The sequence below is a fragment of the Podarcis pityusensis genome (assembly GCF_964106645.2).
Source record: "Podarcis pityusensis genome assembly, chromosome: 13".
NCBI lineage: Eukaryota > Metazoa > Chordata > Lepidosauria > Squamata > Lacertidae > Podarcis > Podarcis pityusensis.
Genome location: NC_138038.1, coordinates 42,016,058 through 42,038,994, shown reverse-complemented (window position 1 = coordinate 42,038,994; position 22,937 = coordinate 42,016,058). Strand labels below are relative to the sequence as shown.

Genomic DNA, 22,937 nt, shown 5'->3' with positions numbered 1-22,937 from the left:
CCAGCACCAGCGCAGCACACGGAAACGCCGTTTACCTTCCCGCTATAAAGCGGTACCTATTTATCTACTTGCACTTAGAGGTGCTTTTGAACTGCTAGGTGGGCAGGAGCTGGGACCGAAGGACAGGAGCTCACCCCGCTGCGGGGATTCGAACCGCCGACCATACGATCAGCAAGTCCTAGGCACTGAGGTTTTACCCACAGCGCCACCCGCGTCCCCATATTTGAGGTACTGCCCCATATTTGAGCAGAAAGCATTTGTATGAGGGAAGCTTTGCAGACCAATGATATCCCATTCCATTCAAAGATCGGTTTCAGATCATCTCCACTGCCGAACGTTTCAGCTCTGAAACGTCGAAAACCGGGAAGTAAGTGTTCCAGTTTTCAAACCCGAATTGAAAGAGCCAATATGAAGCAACGCCTTGGAAATCAAATGTTTTGGAAGTTGAAAGTCCTTCCAGAATGGATTACATTCGAATTCCAAGGTTTGACTGTACTGTCCTGTGTTTGAAGAGAAAGCATTTGTATGAGGGAAGCCTTACAGCCCAGTGAGGTGCCGCTGCATTCATATATAGAAAGCTGTGGTAACGGTTAAGAGAGATGATCAGCATTCCCTCTATACCATCCCAACCAAATTCTTCCTTACAGCAGGTGGTTGCACACCACTGCCATGTCTTCCGAGATGTTCAGCGACGGGGAAGAGGAGGAGGAGAGAGAGAAACCTCGCTACTCACACATATTTAACTTTTCCAAACAATTGTCTTTTCTGCTTTCAATCTAGCTCCATCACTTTCTGAGAAGCATCTCATTTAACAATACGGCAGGAGATGTGGTCTTCATCAACCAGAATGGAGAGGCAGCATCTAGCTTGGATATTGTCAATTGGATTATATTCGCCAACCAAAGTTTGCACAGAGTGAGAGTTGGGAGGATAGATCCACAGGCTCCTCCAAACCAATCATTACTCCTTGATGAAGATGCCATCACATGGCACAGTTGGTTTAACCAGGTAGGGTTGCATTGTTTGCTAATTCAAAAGAGATTCAGTATTGAATAAGCAATCATTATCCACCTACAGGTCTACTCACTGTCTTTTGAGCTGCAAGTTGATGAGTGGTGTATGGCCAAAGCATCCAGGTACTAGATTATGAACCAAAAGCTTACTGGAAGAAGTCACACATGGATTAAAGGCAAATCTTTTTTTAAGGGGATTACAAAACAATATCCCAGCCATTCAGATACCCCACTACAAGATACATCTTCATCTGAATGTGGGTAATTAGGTTCAGGTCAAATATTAGTTTTCATATGAAAAGGCCTGGATACAGGAGGGAAGGTTTTATTTCAGTCAAATAGAGTCTCTGAGTACATTTCCCCAGTGCTAAAGGGTTTGTGTGCTGAAAGACCATGAAGCTATGAAGTGGATTTCTGCAAGACCATTATGCTCTTGAAGCAACCTTACATCAAACAGTGCAGAAAAGTGGTAACTCGGACTGATTAAATGGATTATTATTTTCCAGTGGAAGACTTCAACCAGAATCCTAAGTAGAAAAAGAAAACTATTGTAAAATAAACCAAAGAAATTGGGATTTCTTTAAACTTATTAAATACTGGTTTTTAACTGAGTGAAATATGATGTACAAATTGATAACCCCTAGGATTTTGTCTTTCTTGCAAGAAAGGTGAGGAAATGAAGGGGTTGGGGAAAGGAGGCATAATAATACCAGAGAAAGAAACTGAGGACAGCAGCAGATGCAGCAGTCTTCTTCTAAGGGGGGCACTGGAAGAGGTGGAAGCAGAAGTGGTGAAGATTGAGAGAGTGAAGGAGGGAAAGAAGAAGAAAGGTGTGAAGAGCAAGAGACAGAGCATTAGGAATGGATGCATCAATCTTTTAAAAAGAGTGATTTCAAAATATGTTTTCAAAGGTATATATTGTTCTTACCATGCTGAGAATTGTGTTGCAGCATTCCATGGAGTGTCATGGACACTAGATAGCCTCATTCCAATTCATGTATTTGTCCAGAATATTTTTGTATTGGAATTCACAAATACCGCATTTCTCAAAATAATAATACCCACCAATCTGGATGGGTTTTCCCAGCCGCTCTGGATGTCTTATTCGGAACTCTTCCCCAGGCAGCATCTGATGGGTCCAAGTATAGGTATAGCCACCGGCACCAAAATCAGTTCTAGAGCTGTCTACCTAGTGGAGAGCATACTCAACATTAACAATTCTAACAAAATTAAGAGGGAAACTAAAGTAACTTCAAACTGTACCATAATGGATAAAGCAATCTTTGCAGAACAGATGGGGCACTGCACATCCCAGAGCAATATAGATGGAATATCACATAATTTCAAACATTGCTAGTAATAAGAAGAAGAAGAAGAAGAAGAAAAGGAGCAATGGCTCTCTGTATAGCCATTACATATTGCTGATATGCTGTGTCAGTTTAGTAACATAGAGAAAGAACAGAGGACATAAAGGATTCCAAACTCATTAGTCTCTTGATGAACCTTCTGCTCTTTCATTTATGGAATAGACTCAGCCTCTTTCTGTCTGTACTGAGAGATGTCTTCCAGGATCCAGCAAGAAAGTGAAGGAGGGACAGCCCCCTTGCTGCTACGATTGCATCCCATGTCCAGAGGGGAAGGTTGCAAACCAGGATGGTAAGAGAAATAAATAGATTCAATAGATCCAGACTCAGTACTTCGGATTGAAAGGTGTTGTAATGATGGCTGAGTTTAAGGTTCAAAAGAGGTGTTGATCTACTGTGTGTCTGATTCTGCCTTATTGTGATCACTGCCCTTCAGATAGTCTAAATATGCTAATCAAATGAGAATGACTATGCATTGAGAGTACTTGGGTGGTATGTGGTTCAACTCATATCAAGAGGGGGCTTGTCACTGCACCAAGGCTACTGGAATGATGCATTCCAATTTCATGAGCAGCAATAGCCCTGGCTGTGCCATTTACATACCACATAGCTCTGAACTGATTGAATTCAACAATACCACATTACAGACAGAATTCAATATGTGTTTTGATTTAAACAGAGCTTCATTTCTTCTCAGACAGAAAGTAAACATTTCAGCAAGCTGATATGATATGAGCTAATTTCTTTATTTCCCCCCAGATATGAATGACTGTAACAAATGCCCAGACAAAGACTATCCAAGCAAGAACCGGAATGCATGTCTACCCAAGAATATCAGCTTCTTGTCTTATGAAGAACCTTTGGGCATCAGTTTAGCCTGCTTCTCTCTTTTCCTTTCCCTGATCACAGTTCTGGTACTAGGTACATTTATAAAACACCATGACACACCCATTGTCATTGCAAACAACCGAAACCTCACCTACACTCTCCTCATCTCTCTCCTGCTCTGTTTCCTTTGTGCTTTGCTATTCATTGGCCGACCTGAGAAGGTGACGTGCCTCCTCCGGCAAACAGCTTTTGGCATCATCTTCTCAACTGCTGTTTCTTGTGTCCTGGCAAAAACCTTCACGGTGGTTTTGGCCTTCATGGCTACAAAACCAGAATCCAGGATGAGGAAATGGGTGGGGAAAAGACTAGGCCACTCCATTCTCCTTTTCTGCTCCATAGTCCAAGTAGGCATATGTACTGTGTGGCTGGCAACCTCTCCCCCATACCCAGATGTGGACAGGCACTCATTGACTGAAGAAATTATACTAGAATGTAATGAAGGGTCTGTAACAATGTTTTACTGTGTCCTCATCTACATGAGCTGCCTGGCAACTGTAAGTTTTGCTGTGGCTTTCCTCGCCAGGAAGTTACCAGACAGTTTCAACGAAGCCAAGTTTATCACTTTCAGCATGTTGGTCTTCTGCAGTGTTTGGCTGTCCTTTATTCCCTCCTACCTGAGCACCAAGGGGAAATATATGGTAGCTGTGGAGATCTTCTCCATCTTAGCCTCCAGTATTGGGTTGCTGGTTTGCATCTTTTCCCCAAAATGTTACATAATCATTCTGAGGCCTGAGCTGAACAATAGGGAACAGCTAATAAGGAAGAAAAATTAAAGAAATAAGAAACCTGTCCTTTGCTTTAATTTGTGCTTTTCTTTGTGTGTACAGTAGAATACTTCTTCTTCTTCTTCTTCTTCTTCTTCTTCTTCTTCTTCTTCTTCTTCTTCTTCTGTGAAAGTGTTGCCAATAAATTGAAAGTAACTTTTCCACTTCATGATTCCACTGTGTGAAATAGATGTGTTTAATTTTGTTAAGAGTTAACGCTGTGAAAATCTTAAGGTGGAGAAGGGAGAGTTAATCAATTTTTATTCACCATTTTATACATCTCAGCACTGATGTCGGCAGATGAATGGGGGGTAGGGTCTGACTACGAGAATGAGAGAACACAGGCACAGCCAGAGTGGGCAAATTTAGAACCCCCCCCCCCCGTTGCACTGTTAAAGCAACAGACACAGGAAACGAGCAATCTGGGAACGAAGGAGGAGATTACCTTGAGCGTGTTGCTAGGCAACCAGAGGGAAGGCAGCAAACAGCGTATACTTCGTTAGATAGTGCAGATGAAGTCTGTCCTATTTCTCTTTGATGCAGACAAGAGGAAAGGGTTAAGAGTCATCAGAAGGACAGGCGGGGAAGGACCGGATATTGTCGGGCTCCGTGTTGCTTGTGAGGCGGGGACTCAGATTGAGCACCTCGTAGCCAAGAAATGGCAGGCTTTTGCCGCTCTCTGAATATTAATTGTAAATAAACATACCATAAATCTGCAGAGTCTAATTACTTCTTATTGGAGCTTGTTGCCTGCCTGAGATCATTACATCTGAGCTCTTTCTGTTGCTCATCCAGTAATTGCTGCATGATACCAACACTCAATGGAGTGTTCAACAACATTTTTGCCACCCTAACAGTCTCTGCCTTGAAGACTTGTGTCTCTCTTCTTAGGGAGGAGCACATTCACCCTGTGGAATGCTCTACCATCAGATGTCAAAGAAATAAACAACTATCTGACTTTTAGAAGACACCTGAAGGCAGCCCTGTTTAGGGAAGCTTTTAATATTTGATGAATTATTGTATTTTGCTGGAAGCCGCCGAAAGTGGCTGGGGCAACCCAGTCAGATGGGTGGAGTATTTTGAATTATTTTGAGTTTTGCGTAAGGAATTAAGTGGTGGAATGGGAAAGGGAAAGAGAAGAGAGAGAAAGCAAATGGGCAGCTTCTGACTAGGCACTGGGCCTTGATGTTTGAAGAAGCCATCCACATTAACATAGAATAGTGGTTGTGCTGTGGGTGGATGTGTTTAAACTATCTCTTCAAGCCTAAAAACCAGGACAAACTCAAAGCTTCCTCTCCTCATTTTAGTGAACCCCCTTTTATTTCAGTGATTATGGGGTAAGTGGGTAGGTGGAGTCTTCAATTTTTTTTCTAGGGCAGAAATTACTAGAAATACAGAGGCAAAAGCACATTTTCATAGATGTCACATTATCGCCACTGTGCTGTACTTGGAACAAGGGAGCGGGTGGAGCTGTCGTCTAAACCACCGGTTCTCTTGGGTTTGCCAATTGTAAGGACAGCTGTTTGCATCCGTGTAATGGGTGAGCTCCTGTTCCTCAGTCCCAGCTCCTGCCAACCTAGCAGTTCAAAAGCATACCAGCGCAAGTAGAACAGCATTTCCATGAGCCCTATCACTCATCCCGGCATCCAGTTGTGCCAGAAGCACTTTAGTCATGCTGGCCACGACCCAAAAAGCTGTCTGTGGACAAACACCGGCTCCCTCGGCCTGAAGCAAGATGAGCCACATAGTCAAGTTTTACTTAACCATCCAGGTGTCCTTTACCTTTGCCTTTACTTGGAAGGGCATATGTCAAAATCAAGCACTATCTCAGGGGCATTGTGGGAAAGGATAGGTGGGGTATAAATAAGTTGTTGTTGTTTCCCACAGTTTCCCACAGATTTTGGTTTCATTTTGCAGCCAGCACTTCCACAAAAGGGAGAAAGAGTTAAAAGTAATATAAAATGAAAATTCTTAACAATCTAATTTCTAATTAGCAGACAAATCACATCACTTGTAATTTGTCACAGTCTCAAAAGAAATTTAAAGAATGCAGATTTAGCTGACCAATGCTCTGTTAATCTTTGGGGCTATTACATGGCGTTTGGGCACAATGGAGGTTCCACACACTACATCATTTACCCCACTTGAAAATCCATAACTCCCTTGATTTTAATGGGCCTTCTCTGGTTATGACTTGGATTAGATATCACCGTTTCAGAAACATGTGAGTATAATTAATCATTTTTATTGATTTAAAGTCCTTCTGTTTCCTATTTTCTTTCTAAAATCCAGTGGTACATGAAAGACAAGAAAAGAAGAAGGGACTTAGAAAAGGCTTTGGCTGAGATAAACATGTTTGCCTTAAAATATTACACAGAATCTGTAATTCAAACAAGTGATTACCTCTCCTGTAATTATTCAGAATTACATCTTCTCCCCTTCCCTAGGGACCTCCTCTGCCCACATGAAAAACAATGAAACTAAGACTGGAAGGTCTTATTAATAACTATCAACTATACAGAGTTGGGTCTATAGACATACGGAGATTGATCAGTCTGACTTTGAATCAGCTGTGTGAGTGACCATTTGAGTTAGCCTTTGCTGTTCAGGATATCAGGAATGGCAGTAGCAGAAAATGTGAACTTGTGCGTAAATGAAGAACCCCTTTCAAGATGGTAGTTTTTCGGTTGCTGGTGCTCTTACTGTTGGTGCAGGGGATGTGCACGTTTCTGCATATTTCTCAATGTTCCATCAGAGAACCTGTCCCTGTTCTTCACAAATATTATCAGTCAGGAGATCTCATCATTGCCGGCATTATTTCTCAGATCTACATATTTTCAGATACCTTAACCTTTGAAAAACACCCATCTCAGGAATTTTCAGATGACCATATGTAAGTAGCTGGATTTGGAGGGAGGCGGGGACATAGTATATCATAAATAAATTTACAGCCAACCCAGCCTGCCTGTTGGGATTTGCCTTCACCTGGATTTGCCTCCAATGGAATGAGAAATAGTTGGACCTCATTTCTTAACATCCACCACATTTGATCTTACAGGCAGGAATCTGATATCTAAACCCATTCTCTGGAGGTTATGTAAACACAAAATGGCAATAAACAGTGTATTGAGCAAGATAATTTTTGTGTTCTCTCTCCATTTCACTTTGGGAGATTTGACAGAACTCCTGGAACTGATTTAAATAGGACTATTGATGGGATGCGGGTGGCACTGTGGGTAAAAGCCTCAGCGCCTAGGACTTGCCGATTGAAAGGTCGGCGGTTCGAATCCCTGCGGCAGGGTGCGCTCCCGTCTCTCGGTCCCAGCGCCTGCCAACCTAGCAGTTCGAAAGCACCCCCGGGTGCAAGTAGATAAATAGGGACCGCTTACTAGCGGGAAGGTAAACGGCGTTCCGTGTGCTGCGCTGGCTCGCCAGATGCAGCTTGTCACGCTGGCCACGTGACCCGGAAGTGTCTGCGGACAGCGCTGGCTCCCGGCCTCTAGAGTGAGATGAGCGCACAACTCTAGAGTCTGTCAAGACTGGCCCGTACGGGCAGGGGTACCTTTACCTTTACCTATTCTAAAAAGGTCATTGAATTTCATGACACTCTTCATATCCACATATAGAAGTTAGTATTTATTTAATTTTCATGTCCTATATCTTTGTTGTGAATGCAGTGAGAAACATTGCAAAATTCATTTATTTGCTGTGAAATGAAGGTATACCCTGACTAATTGGCATTGCTTACTCAAATTTGTGAAGGAATAAATCAGATTTTATCTTGCAAGATTTACTGTATTTCACAGAACACAGCAGTCAAAACTGCTAAACCATTGGCCAAGTTCAACCATTATTATTTTTTAGCCTTCCCCCTTTACTAAAGCCTAAGCAGTTGATTAAGAAAGCACATTCACTGCTAGGGATAATAATCATTTGAAGAATAGACAGGGAGTGATTTTCCTACTGATAGCAATGCTGGCTTGGTCACACATTAGTCTATACAGGTCAGTCGAAGAACTTAAATTCATATTTTGATTTACCCATTTCAAATACTCATTTTTCTATTACAAGCTTTATTTAATTTTTAAAAACATTTACCAAGGATAAATATTGGCTTCCAGAACAAATGCTTATACAGATGTCGAGTCTTGCACGCAGACATCCACATGGCATCAAAACAGGATTGAAACATATTTTACATTAGAAAGTAAACACACCCACAGGGTATACTTAAAACTAGAGCATGAAGATAATTTCTCCATAGTGGCTGCTGTGAGCCTACGCAATTTTTAACCCATTCTTAGAAAAACCCAAACAAAAATGCTACATTGGTATTTGCTTATTAGGCTGTGAATTCTGTGTGAATGAAGAACATGCAGACTACAAGTAACTTTTGACCAGCAGATATTAAACAAACAAAACACCTCATCCAGATTCCCTATGGGCCAGAATAAATAAAAACACCTTATTGAATTATGTCTTCTGTAGATATACTAAGAGACTCTCTAAGAAGTCCTGGAAGTTGAGATGGTTTTAAGAGACATCATAGATTCATGAGCCAGTTTACTTTTACACGCCTGTGAAATGTTAGATTACAACCTGTTTTTGTACAATATCTGAACTGATACTGAATTGAAAAGCGGTCTATGTTATGGTCTGAAGCAGATGAACCTTGATGCAGCATCTAACTCTCAATACAGGGTGCTGACTCACCTCTACCAGCACATCCTGGCCTTGGCATTTGCTGTAAAGGAGATCAGTGAAACTCCCCAGATCTTGCCCAACGTCACCCTGGGCTTCCACATTTATAACAGCCATTTCAGTGCAAGCTGGACCTATGAAGCCTCAATGGAGCTTCTCTCAAGAAGGGCCAAGGCCATCCCTAACTATAAATGTGATGCTGAGAGCACTCCAATAGCAGTCATTGGGGGACCTAACTCTAATGTCTGTCTTCACATGACACCCATCCTGTCTACCTACAAGATACCACAAGTAAGATCTAAATACATTCACACCTCAATTTCACTGAATTCACGCTTTCAGAAGCAATACATGCAATGCAGCTATTCTTTGAAATTCCCACTTCTCTTGATTTTGCAAAGCAGTTCTCCAGTCAAATACTGTGTCCAAAAAAGCACAGATTAAGGTAAAGTGTGCATTAAAAAATTCACATTTGTAAAAATATCCTTCAAATGCATTGTATTCATGAAATTGCTTTGCAGAAATGTGCATGTTAGGTAAAATTTGCATCCAGGTTTTGTATTTTAGGAGAAATTTAATCCTGCAGACTGTAGGGTCTACTTAACCAGCATGGTCCCTGTCAGAAATGAACAGAATAGGGAGACTAGCATGATGGTATCATGGTATCATCTACTCATCACTGGAGAATTCACTCCTGCAGAGTTCAGGGGTCTGCTAAGCGATTAGTTCTGAGATTTTGAATCACTTGAGTTTGCACTGAAATAGTGATTGCAATATTTTTTAAAAAAAATAATGCTGTCATTATTGTGAGCAGTTTTGAGGTCAGTTTTGTTGTTTGGAAAGCAAATGTAAATATTACTTAGAAATCACAACTCAAATAAAATATGTTCCCTCCAGGGAATGTACTGGCAAAAATGTATCCTACAGGATTGAATCTACTCATCTCTGCAGTATTATGGTAGTGGTTCAGCCATATGTTTATGTTATATTGCTTCCCACTGATAGAAGCGATTGGCCTTCATTCACATTAATGCCTCCTAATATAAACATTGAAGGATGGATTGGGTTTCTAATGATGTTTGAGTATAATCACCACAATATGGCAAGCCTCTCACTAGAAATTCACAGAGAACACAAATACACACAAGCAAATGTTTTATATTGATAAAAACTTTTCCTCTCTCACTTCTTTTTTAAAACCTTTAGGTCATATATGGTTCTTCACCAGTCATGAATAAACAATCTCAAGGAGTTTTCTTCCACCAGATGTTTCCAAATGGGGACCATCAATATAGAGGAATCATCAAGATACTGCTGCATTTCCAGTGGACATGGATTGGAGTGGTTTCTGAGGTTGATGAAAATACAGAAGGTTTTATAGAGAATGTACTTCCACTGTTTTCCCAGAGTGGCATCTGCTTTGACTTCATTGAAACTTTCCCAAAGCTAACATCTTCCAGTGGTGTCACGGACATGGTGGGGGAGGGCTTTCACTGTGTCAATGTTATTATGGGAAGCACTACGAATGTTGTAGTTGTACATGGAGAAATTCAGACGATGATGGTAATGAAAATGATACCCCAGGTTGTAAACTTTGAGCATATACCAATAAGAACCAAGGGTAAAGTCTGGTTCCTAACAGCCCAGATGGATATCACATCATTTCCATTCCAAAGAAATTGGGACATAAGTTTCCTTCATGGTTCTCTTTCCCTTTCCCTTCACTCAGTGAATCTGTTAGCTTTCCAGAAGTTCCTTCAGATCAAGAACCCAATCACAGAAAAAGAAGATGGTTTTATCAAGGACTTCTGGGAAGAGTCATTTAACTGTTCATTCTCCAGTTCTGTTACAGATAATATAGGTAGGCAAATTTGCACTGGGGAGGAGAAGATGGAGGCACTTCCTGTGTCTGTTTTTGAAATGAGAATGACTGCCCATAGCTACACCATCTACAATGCAGTCTATGCGGTGGCACATGCTTTGCACATCAGACATTCATCCCAATTCAAGCTCAGGGGAATGGCAAAGGGAGTAAGATGGGAGCTTGCAAATCAACAACCGTGGCAGGTAATGTCCTGAAGATACTTCCATATATTTGGGGGTGGGGAAATGGGCAAGCTCTCTCAACCTTCTATGGGATTAACAAGTTGTTGGACTTTTATTGTTTTATTCAGCTATATAATTTAGGTCTGATTGTGTATTGCAATTCACTCTGGGATTTATTAGCGTAGAGTGAGTTTTTTTAAAAAAAGATTTTGTTTTTTAAAAAACATATAACCACATTGGGGTTAGGATATCAAAAATTTCTTAAGCATTTCTGTCATTGCATAGAAACCTGTCTTATATCAAATACAGACCACTGGTCCATGTAGATCAGTATTGTCTACACTGACTGACAGAAACTCCCCAGGATTTCAGGCAAAAACCGTTCCTGGGCCTACTTGGAGATGCCTGGGATTGAACCTGGAACCTTCTGCATTCAAGCATGTAAAGATAAAGGTAAAGGGACCCCTGACCATTAGGTCCAGTCGTGACCGATTCTGGGGTTGCGACGCTCATCTCGCTTTTTTGGCCTAGGGAGCCGGCGTACAGCTTCCGGGTCATGTGCCCTCCATGACTAAGCCGCTTCTGGCAAACAAGAGCAGAGCATGGAAACGTCGTTTACCTTACCTTATCTACTTGCACTTTGATGTGCTTTTGAACTGCTAGGTTGGCAGGAGCAGGGACCAAGCAACGGGAGCTCACCCCATCGCGGAGATTCGAACTGCTGACCTTCCGATCATCAAGTCCTAGGCTATGTGGTTTGACCCACAGCGCCACCCGAGTCCCATTCAAGCATGTACTCTACTGCTAAACCAAAGCCCTTCTCCAGGTGCCTTACTGGAAAAAGCAGAGGAGGGTATAACTCCTCATTTTTGCCCATACTAGAAACAGCAACAGGACTGCCATCAGTAGCATTGCCAGCCATGATATCTCACCCCATAATAGTTGCATCCATACCACAGACTTAAATCATGGGCACTGCAGTCTAAAGGTAGTAGAGGTATTTTGATAGAAAGACCTAAAGCTCTCTTGATAAGCCTACAATGTGCAAGGCTCTTTAGTGTAAGCCAAAACAGTGGAAGTTAAAGTAGTGGTGCAGTTGTGGCCAATATTCCATGATGTAGGATTTTATGTGACCTTTTCCTGTTTCTAACATTAGCTTGCACAAAGCTTTCAAGAGATCGTAATCCCAAGCCTTCCTGTTGCATGTATTTTTACCACATTGTATGATAGCATAGTGTGATGGGACGATGAGCTGCTTGTGTGTAAAATCCTAGTCCCTCAGAGTTTGGTCAAGTTTGCAAACCTCTGTCTGTAACGGAGCCCCTTAAACATGGCTCCGTCAGTCGCTGGCAGATTCCGACAGTGGTTGCTTTCGGAATCGCTTCCAACATAAAAGCTCCTTAACGGAAACACGTCTTCTGGACTCTCTGCGTGACAGTTTCCGGCGAGGAGTGGGTGTCCCTACAGGAGGTCCTGAAACCTCCCCACTGTTTTCGCTGGAAGTGTCTCTGAGCCATCCCTCCAGCTCCCTTTCCCTCAGCCCAGCTCCTCTCCCCCTACTGGTTCCCTCTTCAGCTGCTGAGTCTCTCCCAACCTGTGTGAGCCCTTTCACTTCCCTTCCTTCCGATGGCAGTTCCCTGACATCCACCTCCCCTCCAGGGCCCCCTTCATCCCCTCTCGCCCCCTCCTCTACGGGCGGTGAGGAGGCAAAACCCCGGAATGAACTTCCTTCATCTTCCGATGTCCCGAACACTTCTCTCCACCTGTTGCGGTTCCTGGTCTCGAAGTACTCCTCCTCCTCAGAGTCCATCTCCCCTTCCCCTTCCGATTCCGAGAATCCTTCCAACTCCTCCTCCTCATCGGTGGTCCCAAAGTATTCCCTCCGGAACCTCTCCACAGGCTGAGGTTTCCTTGGGAACCTTTGATGGAACGTTTCTATCAATACCTCGTCATTGATATCTTCTGCCATTACCCAAGTGTTTTCTGACTCCGGTTCTCCTTCCCACGCTACCAAATACTCCACCTGATCCCCCTTCCATCTGGCGTCGAGGATTTCTGCCACATGGCTGCTGCATTCCCTTTCTTCTATGACCGGTCCCCGAGTGGCCATCCCTTCTCGTCCCCCCTCATACGGTGACAGTAACGACCTGTGAAATACTGGGTGCAGTTTCATGTGGTTGGGTAACCGGAGCCTGAAAGCCACTGGGTTGACCTGTTGAATGACCTCAAAGGGACCCAATCTCCTGGGTCTTAATTTCTTACAACCTCCTTTGAACGGCAACCCTTGGGTTGACAGCCACACCCTATCTCCCACCCTTATGGTTTCACCTTCCCTTCGGTTCTTGTCTGCCTGCCTCTTGTATTCTTCCTTCGCCCTTTCTAAGTTGAGTTGGAGCTGACGATGGATTGCTTCCATTTCTTCTACAAAATGCTCGGCTGCCGGGACACCCCATCTCTCCCCTTCTCCCCCTGGGAAAGCCCTGGGATGACACCCATAATTAGCCAAGAAGGGGCTCATCCCTGTGGACACATTCTCGGCATTGTTGTAGGCAAATTCCGCCAGCGCCAACTTTTCTACCCAGTCATTCTCTCTGTCATTGACATAACACCTCAGGTATTGCTGGAGGACCCCGTTTGCTCTTTCCGCCTGCCCGTTGGTTTCAGGGTGCCGGGCAGTCGAAAAGTTGACCTCCACCTGCAGTAAGCTCATGAGCTTCCTCCAGAACCTGGAAGTAAATTGTTTTCCTCGGTCTGAGACCACCCTCAATGGCACCCCGTGCAACCTAAAAATGTGTTCTACAAATAACTTCGCTGTCTCTTCCGCCGTGACTGCATGCGAGCAGGCTACAAAGTGGCACATCTTTGTTAGTAGGTCTACCACCACCATGATGGCTGTTTTCCCCTTGGACTTCGGCAGATCAGTCATAAAATCTATCGACACTGCCTCCCAAGGTCGTTCTGGGGTTGGTAAGGGTTCTAATAGCCCCGCCGGTGCCCGCCTCTCCCCTTTGGCTCGCTGGCATTGCTCACACCCTCTTACATACTCCCGTACATCTTCCCTCACCTTAGGCCACCAAAATTCCCTGGTGACCAACCACATGGTTTTGTGTTGTCCAAAATGCCCCGCCGTGGGGCTGTCGTGCAACTGCTTGAGTACCCTCCCCCTTAAGTCTCCTTCAGGGATATACAGTGCCCCTTTGTAATACAAAGCTCCATTTCTTTCCTCGAAACCCCCTGGTTCCTCTCCCTCACCCCTAAGACCTCTGAGCTTATTCTGGGCGTATTCATCATTCTCTGTTTCCTCTACCAGTTCTCTTTGTCCCACCAATGCCGCCCCACACACCCAGCGGTCCTCTGGAATGACATGTCTCTCTTCGGGTGCTCCCTCCCCCTCCAAATATTCAGGTTTGCGTGAGAGAGCGTCCGCCCTAATGTTCTCTGGGCCTGGCACGTAACAAATCTCAAAGTTAAATTTGGAGAACTCCTGGGCCCATCTCACTTGCCGTTGGTTGAGCACTCGTGCCGTCCTCCAATACTCTAGGTTCTTGTGGTCAGTGCACACTTGCACCTTATGTTGTGCGCCAATTAGCAGGTGCCTCCATCTCCGGAACGCCTCATGAATGGCTAGTAGTTCTCGGTCATACACCGTGTAGTTCCTCTCGGATTTGTTCAGCTTTCGCGAAAAAAAGGCACACGGTCTCCACTCTGACTCCTCCTTCCCTGTCTGCAGAAGCACCGCCCCAATAGCTCTGTCTGATGCGTCAGTTTCCACTCTCATCGGTTTTTGTAAATCCACATGCAGGAGTTGTTGTTCCGAGGCGAAGGCCCTTTTTAGTTCCTCAAATGCTCGCTCCGCCTCCTCAGTCCAAACGAACTTCTTCTTACTGCTGAGACAGTCCGTAATGGGCGCCGTCAGGTGGGCAAAGTTTCGGATGAACTTACGATAGAAGTTCCCAAATCCTAGGAACCTCTGCACATCCTTCCTTGTTTTGGGTGTTTTCCATTCCAGCACCGCCTGGACCTTGCCGGGATCCATGGCCAATCCCTTGTCTGACAGGCGATACCCCAGGAATTCCACCTCCTTGGTATGAAACTGACACTTCTCCAGTTTCACCCACAGCTGGTTGGCTTGCAGCCTGCTCAACACTTCTCTGACGTCTCTCACATGCTGCTCCTCATTCTCAGAATACACCAACACGTCGTCTAAGAAGGCCACACAATTCTTGTAAAGCAAAGGCCCCAGGACGTGGTTCATAAACGATTGAAAGCACGCGGAGCCTCCTTGTAGGCCGAAGGGCATAACTAAATATTCAAATGCCCCCAAAGGGGTGAACATGGTGGTTTTCCATTCATCCCCCTTCCTTATTCGTATCAGGTTGTACGCCCCCCTTAGGTCCAGTTTAGTAAAAATCTTTCCCTTCCTGACCCTTGTCAAAATGTCGTCAATCCTGGGCATAGGGAAAGCCACTGGTTCTGACACTGCATTTAAGGCCCTGAAGTCACACACAAGCCTCGGCTTGTTCGTGTTTTTTTTATCCACAAAAAACACTGGGCTGCCCCCCACCGCCCTGGACTCTCTGATGAACCCTCTCTTCAGGTTCTTGTCAATGAACTCTCTTAGCTCCTGCATCTCTCTGTCTGACATGGCGTACAGCTTGCCTACAGGGAGCTGTGCCCCAGGGAGTAAATTGATTTGACAGTCAAAGGGTCTATGCGGGGGTAATTGGTCAGCTTCCCTTTCGCTGAAGACGTCGCGGAGATCTGCGTATTGTCGTGGTACCTTCACGTTCTCCGTTACTTCAGTCCCTGCTAGGGTGGCTTGGGCCCCTGCCAAACCCTTTCCCTCTTTGCAGTGTTCTAAGCAATGTGCTGAACCAAAAGAAACCACTCTCTGATGCCAGCCCACCAGCGGATCATGTAACGCTAGCCAGCTCATCCCCAATATAATGGGAGCTCCTCCCAAGGTGGCCACATTAAACGCTATCAGTTCGGTGTGCCTTGCCACCTTCATTATCATTGGGACGGTCTGCAAGCTGACTTCTCCTCCCAACAGCTCCCTGCCATCGATCGTGGTCACCTGCAGGGGGTTGCTTAAAGGGATCGTCTGTATCTGGTGTTCAGCTGCAAACTCTTTGCTCATGAAATTGCAGGAGCTGCCTGAGTCCAACAGCGCCTTTATCTTTAGAGGGTGTCCGTTTGGCAGCTCTAGCGCCACTTCTATCACTAGGGCGGGTTTAGGAGGTTCTGGCGTGGGCACTTTCACTGCTCTTTGGCCTGGCTGCTGTGCCCCGACGGTGGCAGCCAGGCGTTGGCTTTTACTTGCTTCGGTATTTCTTCCTCTCTTCCCTCCACAGCTCCTACCATCCCTTGCCATTCCTTCCTCTGGGGGCAGACTCTGGCAAAGTGACCTGGCTGTTGGCAGAGATAGCATTTCCGGGCGCCTTTTCCCTCCTTCTTTCCCCCCTCACTGGGCTTTGAAACTGCGCGCGCGCGCGCTGTTCCGATTTCCATCGGCTCTGCCGGCGGGAAAGTTGGCTCTGGAATGTCTGGAATGCGGAACTCCTTCCAACGTTCCCCCTTCCCTTCCCGCCTCTCCAATGCTCTCGCCTCCTGGCGCGCTCCTATGGTCAGCGCTGATTTGGTCAGCTGGTCCATAGACTCCGCCCTGGGCGCCCGGGAAAGTTCGTCTTTCACAGCCGAAGAAAGCCCTTCTTCAAAGAGCATTTGAATGGGTTCCGCCGATAGATCCCACCCCAATTTATGGATCAACATGGTGAACTCAGTCCAGTACTCACGGACAGATCGGCTCCCCTGTTTGCAAGCCATTAACTGTCTGCGGACCACTCCCTGTTCAATATCGCTGGAAAACATCAGATCCATGGCGCGAAAGAACTTCATCGTGTCCTTTAGGACGTCACTATTCGCTGCCATCAGGGGTCTAACCCAGTCTCTCGCCCCCTTTTCAAGATGCCCAATCACGAAAGCCACTCGTGATTCCTCGTCAGGGAATTCATCAAACTGCAGATTGAGGGCATATTGCATCTCTGTCCGAAAGCCATGATAGTCTTTGGGCTCCCCCCCCAAACTTCTGCACCAATCCTGGTACCTTTCTGACGAGCTGGGTGTCTTTCCCCTTTTTGTCTGCATCCTGAGCCCTCCTCTCCTCAAGCCTCGCCGTCTGCAGCGCTAGCTGGACCTCCAACACCCGGTACCTTTCTTCCAGGCTTGGACCCGCTCCAGCTCCTGCTTCTCCAGTTCCGGCTGGGTTGCTCATGATGCCTTCTCCTGCACAAGCTGCTCACGAAGACTGTCGGAATGCTGTGATGGGACGATGAGCTGCTTGTGTGTAAAATCCTAGTCCCTCAGAGTTTGGTCAAGTTTGCAAACCTCTGTCTGTAACGGAGCCCCTTAAACATGGCTCCGTCAGTCGCTGGCAGATTCCGACAGTGGTTGCTTTCGGAATCGCTTCCAACATAAAAGCTCCTTAACGGAAACACGTCTTCTGGACTCTCTGCGTGACAGTTTCCGGCGAGGAGTGGGTGTCCCTACAGGAGGTCCTGAAACCTCCCCACTGTTTTCGCTGGAAGTGTCTCTGAGCCATCCCTCCAGCTCCCTTTCCCTCAGCCCAGCTCCTCTCCCCCTACTGGTTCCCTCTTCAGCTGCTGAGTCTCTCCCAACCTGTGTGAGCCCTTTCACTTCCCTTCCTTCCGATGGCAGTTCCCTGACACATAGTTTGAACTTTTATATGTATCTTCATTCTTATTTTCATTATTTAGCTCCATCACATTCTCAGAAGTATTTCATTTAACAACACTGCAGGAGAAAAGGTGCATTTTGACCCAAATGGTGAATTAATTGCTGGCTTTGACATTATAAACTGGCTCACGTTTCCAAATCAGTCCTTTCTTAGAGTAAAAATTGGGAAGATAGACTCCCTGGGTACCCAGGAGAAATCATTCACCATTCATGAGGATGCCATTGTATGGTCCAACCAATTTAACCAGGTGGGTTCTCTGCACTATTCAGGGTTCATTCCATCACTTGACCAATGATCAGGAAGAAGATAGTTCCCTATGTGGCTGTTTCTCAATATTCTGTGAATATAGTGAGCCCTATTCAAACTACAGCTTTCAATCTGAACATTCATGTTGTAGTTACATATTAATGTGCCGCATAATGTTCATTTTGCACTTTCAAGGAATCATTCATTCAGAGTGGTAGCACTCTGAAACTCCTTTATCATTATATTAGGCATCTTCTTTCACTGTTATTTGGGGGTTGGTTGGTTGGTTGGTTGGTTGGTTAGCTAAAACCCATTTTTCATTTGTGAAACCTACTCAGCAATGCCAGTGATGGCAGGACAAGAAAGTACCATTATCTCTCCACATCAACCATTACCACCATTTGGTTCGAGAACTGATGTGATAGATGATAGATAGATAGATAGATAGATAGATAGATAGATGATAGATAGATAGATAGATGATAGATATAAATATAAATATATATGTTATGGTGGAGGATCTAAAAGCCCACTGCATTTGCAATACTCTCTAGTGTTCACGATATTACCTAAAACATTATATTCTGCCATTTATGAACAGACCCAGCCCATTTCTATATGTAATGATCATTGCCGTTCAGGTTATAGTCGGACAAAGAAGGAAGGGAAGCCATTTTGTTGCTATGATTGCTTCCCATGTCCAGAAGGAAAGATTTCCAACCAGAAAGGTAAGAAAGGTTAAAACATGTTATATATTGACGTATGTATGCCACCTATTTCATAGTTGATTTTGATCTGGTTATGTATATCAATGTGTCTGTTTTTTTACATTGATTTCCTTGATGTTCAAAACATTGCCCCAATTCACTGGTAATTGATTAAAAATACATTATAATTTAACTACAAACCTGCTTTTTATACACTGCTGTATCACTATTTAGTTATGTTTCCAGAGATCCATTTGAATACATAGGAATTCACGTAAACAAGTACCACTGATTTCAATGGATCTTCACTAAGCTTGACTAAATCTAAATCTGATCCATTGGCAATTGACTGAAACAAATACTACAGCCTCAGTGGAGAGAAGGGAAATAATGTTAAGTGACATTGTGTAATATCTAGGAAGAGAAGACTGTCGGGAATCAAGCCTTTATCAGGAGAAACTGGCAACTCTCCAGGCATCCGGCTTGATCTCCTGTTGACCTCCCTGTCTGCATTCCCCAGCAGGATACAGGCTAGGTCGCGATAGGCGATCCTTCTCAGCGTGAGAAGAACACACCCCCTCTTTCCTGCCCCCCCGGGCAGGGGAAAGAGATAGACAGAAACGTACTTACATGCCTTTATTTCTGTCTTTGCAGCGTTACAAAAAACATGACTGCTCTCTTCAAACTCCAGCAGTCGAGAGAGAAACAAAACCTGTACTTCCTGTACAAGAGCAAAAGGAAGAGCTCATATTACACTCTGAGCTAATTGCGGTGCATTGCCCTGTGAGTTGACTGTCCCTCTGTTTCCCACGGAACAGTCCTAACATTCCATCATGTGCTGTTTTCAAGCTAGCAGCTCGCGGCTGCATTGCTTCTATATCGTAACAAAGACAACTTCACAATGTGGCTGTCTTTACCCACAGAAAATGGCACAAGACCTAGTTTTTTTGTGAAACTACCATTATTAGCTACATGGTGAGGCTGTTGAAAATGAGTTTATTAATTTGCCTGTATGGGTGAGATGGTAGTGACCAAACAGGGGCGGTGAGATTAAAATGTGTTTGGGAAAGTGTATTTTAAAACATCAGCAGAACGATGAATATATTTCAGCTTATTAAAGTGTGGACATTTTAATAACAAAAAGAAGTCAACAACATTAGTTCTGTAGTAATAAATTATGGGTTAAGCACCTGTAGAAAATGTTTTCCATTGTTTTGGGGGTTAATGTGATCCCAAGTCTCCTAGGGTATAGGGAGATACAAGAAAGTCACTCAGAGCTGCTAATGAGTCTTGAATTCTTTTATCTGTACATGATCTCATCTCATCTAAAGCACCAAGTACCAGGCCCAGGAAACAGAGCCTTTCTATCATTAAAACAAATGTTTCGGTCTGCTTATACCATGAGCCAGAACTTTCTTGTCAAAATCTTTCTTCTATTCCACTCCACAGCTGATCACCTTTACCATGCACATAGATTCACTGTTAAAATGAGCTGAGTAACAGCTGCAGCTTCAGAAAGTGTGGAAGCACTAATTCTAGTCTGCTGAGATTTAATTTAATTCCAACTACTGAAATAGTCTACAAAGTACACAGTTATTTCCATTATTTCCACAGATAAGACATTGAGTCAGGAATGGTCAGGTGTGGGGGATGCAGGGTGGGGCCTAGTCTGTGTGGGCCAACAGCCACTTTGATGAGTCAAATAGAAAAGTAGAATATAAAGCAAAAGGACTGTGGAAACCTTCCCTCCTACCACCACTAACTTAAAAGTGTACAATTAATATGTTTTCTTTAATTTTTTTTCCAGACATGGATGACTGTGTTCAATGTCCCGAAGATCAGTACCCAAACATTGGACAGGATATATGTCTTCCGAAAGATATAAGCTTCCTGTCTCACAGTGAACCTCTGGGGATCAGTTTGGTCACGTTTGCTCTTTTATTGACTTTCATTACAGCTTTGGTGCTTAGGATCTTCATCAAGCACAAAGAGACTCCCATCGTGAAAGCCAACAATCGGACCCTCACCTATGCTCTCCTTCTAGCCCTCATTGTCTCCTTCCTTTGTCCTTTACTATTCATTGGCCAGCCCACAAAAATAACCTGTCTCCTTCGACAAACTGCTTTTGGAGTCATCTTCTCAGTAGCAGTGTCTTGCATATTAGCAAAAACAACTATAGTGGTTCTAGCTTTCATGGCTACCAAGCCAGGCTCCAGAATGAGGAGATGGGTGGGGGGAAATCTGGCCACCTCCATTGTTGTTTTCAGTTTCCTCATTCAAATGATGATTTGTAGTGCCTGGCTGATAGTTGCTCCCCCACTCCCTGATTTAGACAAGCACTCGGTGACTAAAGAAATTGTACTTCAATGTAATGAAGGATCAGTCACCATGTTCTACTGTGTCCTAGGCTTCATGGGAATGCTGGCCCTTGTCAGTTTCACTGCTGCTTTCCTAGCTAGGAAGTTACCAGACAGTTTTAATGAAGCCAAGTTCATCACCTTCAGCATGTTGGTCTTTTGTAGTGTATGGCTGTCCTTTGTTCCGACCTACTTAAGTACCAAAGGAAAGTACATGGTGGCTGTGGAGATCTTTTCTATTTTGGCCTCTAGTTTTGGGTTACTGGGCTGCATCTTCTTCCCCAAATGTTATATCATTTTGGTGAGGCCAGAGTTAAACAGCAGGGGACAGCTTATCATAAGAAAGAATTAAAGCATGAACAAGTCTATTTGATGTAGCAAATCATAACTGGACTACATCTCCTTGTATTCATTTTGCTTCTTCTCAGAATGCCTGAACCCAACAAAACTGTTCCCCAAAGCCAATACAGCAGCCCATGTAGCTGGTCTGCCCAAAAAGTACTCTGATTAAGGAAAACAGTATCATAAGAGTTTTGGCCCGGTGGTTGCCAAGATGTGTTTAGTCGTCTTATGCTATGGTCACTTCCAGATTATTCTGAGAATGACCAAAAGGGTCAGTTTCTTATTTGGGAGCCTGTTATTCCATTAATTCATAGATGAGGTCCCTGTTGCTGCTGGAATCCTCCACCCTATCACACAAAACACTGAGCAATGAATGGTCAATCAGAAGGTCACCTGTGCTTGAAAAAATTCCAGGATGTTTTAAATAATAAAATCTCAGAAAGTATTTGCAGCGATTCCCCAAGAGTGTCATTCCATCAGCATGGGCTAGTGGAATGAGGTGCTTGATCCTAGGCCCAGTACCATGCCAACCCCACCTTTCACAGTAGTCAATAGAGTTGGATTGATTTCACCCAACCCCAGTATTTGTCTTATTTTCACCACTGTCACGGCACCAGAGAATGTGTCTGCCTGGGCAATTTTATTTGATTCATTAATCAGGTCCAAATCTCATTTCTTTGGCCACATTGACTGTAATGGGGAATCCAAAAATAAAAATAAAAATTCATTTCTGCATAATTGGATGGAATTTGCAGGGAAACAAGCTTTCAGTCAGGCTAAGCCCTAACCTGAGTTTTGGTGTGCTATAGCTAACCCTCCATCCCAATCCCCGTATAGCTCCACTTTTATGCTTATCTTGCCCAATGCCATTTCTGGGGAAACCAATTCAGTAACTAATTGAGGTTTTGTTAGAGACTAGACTGAAGAGGAATGGTGGAGACCATCCTCCCCTCCTCCTGAATCTTCCTGAGAAGAGAAGGACAGTATAGATTTACAACAGTAGTTTGCAGAAGGTCATAGTTCAGAAGCCACAGAGGGGAGAAGCTGGGAAATATTGGGAGAACTGCAAGAGGAAGAAGAAGCACCAGGCAAGAGACAGCTGACAGACTCACTGTCTTTAGAAAGCATTCCTGACCCCCCCCCTCCCAGGACCCAGCAGGCGTTGAGAGTTGGAGAACAGAAAGCACAGAGGCAGAAAGCACAGATCAGCCGACACAGGGATGACATATAATATGAGAGATGGAGGGGGTGGGACTTTACTCAGAGCAACACCATTACTGAAATAGAGGCACCTTTACTAAGCCTTTCGCTGTGAATATTGAATAAAAGACTTGGTAAGAGCTCTTCTTGTTTATCTGCTTCTTGGCTGCCACCATGGGAGGGATCGGATTCCCTGAAGCTTGACAGGTTTGGAGGGAGGGAATCCTTTCTGGCCCTGTTAATCAGAAATCAAGTATCTCAGTGAGACTTTAACATGGAGACTGGGTGGGAAGCTCACAAGGGGCAAATAGTCAACTGTATACATTCGTCCCCCGTACTTAATTTATTTCCTGCCTGAAATCAAGGTGCTGGTTTTGACCTTCAAAGGTACAAGGTTCAAATGCATATGTGGAAGGTCATTCTTGTTCAACTGAAGCACCTTGTCAACATCATGCCTCCACAACTGGAACTAATCTACCCAATGGTGCTCTTGATACTTCCATGAATCAGATGTGTTACCCCCAAATGATGTATTATTTCATTGAAACCCAA

At 44.3% G+C, this 22,937-nt stretch overlaps 1 protein-coding gene across 19 annotated transcripts in view; it reads left to right on the top strand.

The window, feature by feature from the left end:
• Window positions 1-21,873, top strand: part of LOC308461332 (vomeronasal type-2 receptor 26-like) — a 41,691-nt gene extending 19,818 nt beyond the window's left edge. For 17 of the 19 annotated variants that reach the window (XM_080978178.1, XM_080978175.1, XM_080978177.1 and 14 more), the window contains 3 exons: window positions 781-1,008; window positions 2,543-2,669; window positions 3,137-4,201. In XM_080978178.1, coding sequence (XP_080834304.1) covers window positions 781-1,008; window positions 2,543-2,669; window positions 3,137-4,038 — 1,257 coding nt within the window. In that variant the 3' untranslated portion in view covers window positions 4,039-4,201. Of the gene's footprint in view, window positions 1-780; window positions 1,009-2,542; window positions 2,670-3,136; window positions 4,202-6,476; window positions 6,923-8,517; window positions 9,176-9,936; window positions 10,798-17,552; window positions 17,781-18,380; window positions 18,508-20,293 lie in introns of those variants that run through there. The other 2 variants (XM_080978164.1, XM_080978171.1) reach the window with 2 other exon arrangements.
• Window positions 21,874-22,937: the final 1,064 nt, after the last annotated feature.